Genomic DNA, 4395 nt, shown 5'->3' with positions numbered 1-4395 from the left:
ATAATTTTTCAAATCAATGTTAAGTAGTATTGTGGCCGTCTCCGTCGTCGAACCCTCATTTCAGGTGAGTCTTCTTCCATTCTCTCGCCTTTACTGTTCCTTCCGATCTGGTGAGTCAACTTCATTTTTTGATCCATTTTTGTAAATCATCATCATCATCATCGTCATCATCATCATTGCGGCTTGGCATCTTCCATTAGTTCTTCTCCACATTTGATTTGAGAATGTTACCATTCATTGCAAGTGTTGTTTCGATTCCCGGATCTACATTAAATCTTTCAACAATCCACAATTTTAACGAAATGTGCTTAGTGATTAATCTCTTAATACTTGTAGCTATGTTCTTAGAAACAAAACTACACGATGATGATGCCTTCAGGTAAATTGTTTGCTCTCTGTTCATATTCAACTTTCCATGAGTTCGTCTAAATTCCAATGCTCGATGCAGTTTAACTTTCAATAGTTACTTCTACTGTAAAACTTCACTGCATGTTATGGTAGTCAATTTTTTTCAGAGCTGGGGTTTGATTGTTTCACAGGAATGGCAAACAAGATTGCAATGCTGGTTTCAGAAGCGAGGAACAAGAATGCTGTAATAAACACATGTCTTGGAGTGTCTTTTATTGTTTTGGGGTTAAGATCTGATAAGCAGCAAAAATATGTTGAGGCCTTACAGGAGCAAAAGGATTCACTCTTCAAGTCTAACAAGGAAATGAAAGTCACTATGTGGCATTGGAAACAGCAACTCTTTGCTGATACGTCCACCGTTGTTGTTCCTTTGTCCACGCTTAAAGCCATCTATGGCGAAGTCACCACAAACACTCAATCTGGTAAATTACTCTGCTTTCTCTCTTTCTCTGTTGCTATCATTTACAAAATTACGTGTATCTTGGATGTTTCTCTGTACCAGTAGAATAACAAAAGATACTACTGTAGTGAAGCCTTTTCATTTCACCTGCCGTAAGAGTTTGCCATATATATAACCAGTAACAACCGAAGCTAGCTTGCTGGTTTGAAAACCTTCTATCAAGAAATCTTTTATTAATACAAACTAGAGTAGTTTTCTAGGTGGATGAGGCTCTTACATGGATCCGTTAAGAAACCTTTTGCATTTACCGAATACTAAGAGAAATCGAACATAAGTGATATGCTTTAGACCCTGATGGGAAGGAAAAATTGATAGCATCATGATTAAAAGTCGCATTTGAGATTAGCTGAGCATTCAATGAATTGGTTTGTGTTTTTTCTTGCTGCAGGTGAAACAGTCAAGGAAGAGTCTAGAATGTCTACTACCTCCAGGATCATGGTATGAGAGGTTCTCAAGTAAAGATTTAACACTTTTAGTCTCATTATTTGTAATTTTAAACTTGGCTAGCATTAAATTGTATGTAGTTCATTATGGACCCATCGGTCCAAGATTAGGTCTTGTTTTTTGGATTAAAGATTTTCACTTGATTTTATATTTTGTCCATGTAGTTTCGAAGCATGTTCCAACATTGATAAGTTCAAGATTAGGTCTTGTTGTTACATGAATAGAAAATTCGATGTTATTGTAAAGTATAACCAAAGGAGTAATGAGCTTTGTGATATGTATTGACAAATGTTGACTTTTTAGCTTCCCATTCGCAAAACATCACAAAATAAAATATTGTCATAAAATTTACAAAGTGGAAAACATTAGACCAATCATCATGAAGCAGATAAGAGATGTGACTCGGATATTTGATCAATAAGTATCCGAGTATCGTTTGTTGATTTGGGATTGAGGTCGGGTCGTTTGTGTATCTGTCAACCGTAGAATAGCAAAATGAGGAAACTCCAGTGAACCCATTTCATTAAACCTGCTTTAAGAACAACTGAATAGGGGCTTTGCTAGCTTTGGTACCACTCATCTATCCTTGTTTAAGGTGTGATTATGGATCTTTGTACTGTGCTAGGTATCTAGGTTGATAGAGACCCTTCTCAAATACAAAAGAGAATGGAGTTTGAAATGGATAGGTTTTTAGACTAACGTGAAGGAAAATATGTATGGTTATGATTAGAAGTCGCCTTTGAGACTATCTGTGCATTGCCTCTAATTGGTTTTATGTTCCCTCTTCCACGTGACACAGCCAAGCAAGAATCTAAAGTGTCTAACCCCCAGGATCATGGTTTGACAAGTTATTCAGTGGGTTCATTAGAAACAAGCGAATGATTATCATTTAGTCTCATCACTTTTGTATAAATTGCATTCTGTAAACTAGTTTGGCAAGTAATAGTAGCGAAAAAAGTATTAGTAGGGTCCCCACTACTATTTCCCGATATCTTTAAAACATGTTCACCGTCTTCTCTCATCTTTGAACTACAGGGCGGTGTGGCTTTGGAGCTACAAAACCCGGAAGAAAAAAAAAAGTTTGAAGATGTTACAACAAAGAACATAGATAGTTGAATGTAAAGATGAGAGTGGTTACCGTTAGGATTGCCTTGTTCATAGAAACACTTGAAAAGAGAAACAGCTTCATCTGCCATTATTCCCCCTCTGCACTTGTAGCCTTTTCCTCTTTGAGTTTTCTCACTATCAAACACATAGTTCAACTAATAAAGTCAGTTTCTTAATAAGGTCCTATAGTGATCATAAGACCCTTACCTGATATCAGAACTCACTAAGTGAAGAGACAGTACGGAACCACATCCCCCAAACTTATCATTTGCACATCCATAATACACTTCCTTTATACCTTTAAGAAGATCAATATAACTTCTCATCAGCAACAATAAATAATAATGTTAACTTCAGCCAGAGGAATCATACCGAGAAACGACAAGGCAGATGCACAGATAATGCAAGGTTCACAAGTTACGTAGAGTACGCACTTGGAGAATCTCTCAGCGACTTGAGAAGGCGAGAGTCCATCTTTCCGCCAAGGTCCAACAAGTTCATCAATTGCTTCCATTTCTGCATGTCTTGTGGCCTTTTTTTTAACACACAAAAAGGGTCACAAAAGCCTCAGTAAAATGGATGAATAAACCAAGGTTACAATCATTTCTTTCTTCGATTTATATAACTGAAAAGGCTAGCTTAGTTACGTCTGAAAGTTTTGAATGATTACATTGCGTGTCTCGTTTCGTCTGTTTCTTCCTGAAGCAATAACCTTACCGTCTTCAGTAATGACACATCTGATTAAAAAAAAAAACAAACCAGAATTTTAAGGAAGCTAAGAAACACAAGGTGAGATGAACCAAAGGCAAGAACTAGAGACCCCGCGGGAACTTCAAGAGCCTCCAAAGCAAGCTTAGCCTGCAATTTAGGCAGGGTCAATAACTCTATAGAGTACCCAGCTTTTGAAGTTTTAGGGAAACGAAACAAACTATTCCAATATTATGGAACCAGCAGCACAAGTGTTACCTGGTGCAGAGCAAAACCCATATACTTGTGTGACTCCTCAAAGTGGTCCTCTTTCACTAGTGATGCCATTAGGTTGATTATACTTGGCTTCCCCAGAGAGAGAGTCAACAATGAATCCCTGATAGCACATATTCAAATTAAAACAAGGTTTAGTGAATGAAACCAGAAAGCTTTGTAAACAGTCGAGATGATATGAAAGCAAGTTCCAAAGTTCTTCTAGTATAGAGAAAGAATCAATCTCAACTAGAGATTTGATGAATGATGATGCTACAGAAACAGGGACAAACCAACTTGAAAAGAAATTCCCAAGCTAATTATTCGTAGAGACAACAGACATGAAGAAACAGAAACTACAAAGAGACTAGCACAACCAAGAGTGTGCGTGTAATTAGAATTAAAGATCGTACCAAAGAAAAGCGTCCGTAACCAATACGAAGTAACCAAATAAAAACCAGAAGAAGAGGAGCGGGACGAAGCGAGAGATAGAGCTTCCAGTTACGACGCCAAGGCTCTAATATTTTCTTGTTACGACGCCGTCTTTGTCGAAGCTCCACCATAAATAGGCCCACTAATGATATATTTGGCCCAAATGTGGAAAATTAAATACACACTGCTCCAATTAATTGGTGACGGAAAAATTTAGTGAATTATTTGTTCTTCGCCATTCATACGAGTTAGGTTTTGGTCAAATTATTAATAGACGGATTCCACTATTTTCCTTTAGATTCTTCATGGAAAATGGATTTGCAAAAAAAAAAAAAAATTCCGTGATTCTGAAGAACAAAATGAATAAAAAATCTTATTTTTAATTTTTTCAATTTTCAGAATTTTTTTTTTTTTTTTTTATTTTAAGTACCAATCAAAGTTTAATAACGTTTTGAACACAAAAGATTACGCATATGTAATAACGATTACATAAATATTTGGTTAGTTTTTTTTTTCGTCTGAATTTGATTGATGAAATTGAAAACATACAAGGTGATATCCAACGGCCGGCGGAAACAATTAAA

At 36.4% G+C, this 4395-nt stretch overlaps 2 protein-coding genes across 7 annotated transcripts; one reads left to right on the top strand and one right to left on the bottom strand.

Moving 5' to 3' along the window:
- On the top strand, positions 1-1495 carry LOC106298983. 5 transcript variants are annotated; one of them, XM_013735112.1, is made up of 5 exons: positions 4-64; positions 337-379; positions 540-592; positions 677-830; positions 1257-1495. In XM_013735112.1, the coding sequence occupies exons 2-5, from the start codon at positions 364-366 to the stop codon at positions 1310-1312; spliced, it is 279 nt and encodes a 92-aa protein (XP_013590566.1). In that variant the 5' UTR covers positions 4-64; positions 337-363; the 3' UTR covers positions 1313-1495. The 5 variants fall into 5 exon arrangements, with proteins under 5 accessions (XP_013590564.1, XP_013590566.1, XP_013590562.1 ...); XM_013735108.1 differs by having other exon boundaries at positions 6-64; positions 540-830; positions 1257-1492; XM_013735109.1 differs by having other exon boundaries at positions 49-110; positions 540-830; positions 1257-1492.
- Positions 75-3933, bottom strand: LOC106298982 (tRNA-specific adenosine deaminase 2). 2 transcript variants are annotated; one of them, XM_013735107.1, is made up of 8 exons: positions 3793-3933; positions 3386-3503; positions 3240-3277; positions 3090-3156; positions 2792-2951; positions 2627-2717; positions 2451-2554; positions 75-275 (listed from the first exon to the last, which is right to left on the bottom strand). In XM_013735107.1, the coding sequence occupies exons 2-8, from the start codon at positions 3452-3454 to the stop codon at positions 265-267; spliced, it is 540 nt and encodes a 179-aa protein (XP_013590561.1). In that variant the 5' UTR covers positions 3455-3503; positions 3793-3933; the 3' UTR covers positions 75-264. The 2 variants fall into 2 exon arrangements, with proteins under 2 accessions (XP_013590561.1, XP_013590560.1); XM_013735106.1 differs by lacking the exon at positions 75-275 and adding an exon at positions 1685-2365.
- Positions 3934-4395: the final 462 nt, after the last annotated feature.

The sequence above is a fragment of the Brassica oleracea genome, chromosome C6, assembly GCF_000695525.1.
Source record: "Brassica oleracea var. oleracea cultivar TO1000 chromosome C6, BOL, whole genome shotgun sequence".
Lineage (NCBI taxonomy): Eukaryota > Viridiplantae > Streptophyta > Magnoliopsida > Brassicales > Brassicaceae > Brassica > Brassica oleracea.
The sequence above is the reverse complement of the archived record's forward strand: the minus strand, read 5'-3'. Positions and strand labels throughout refer to the sequence as shown.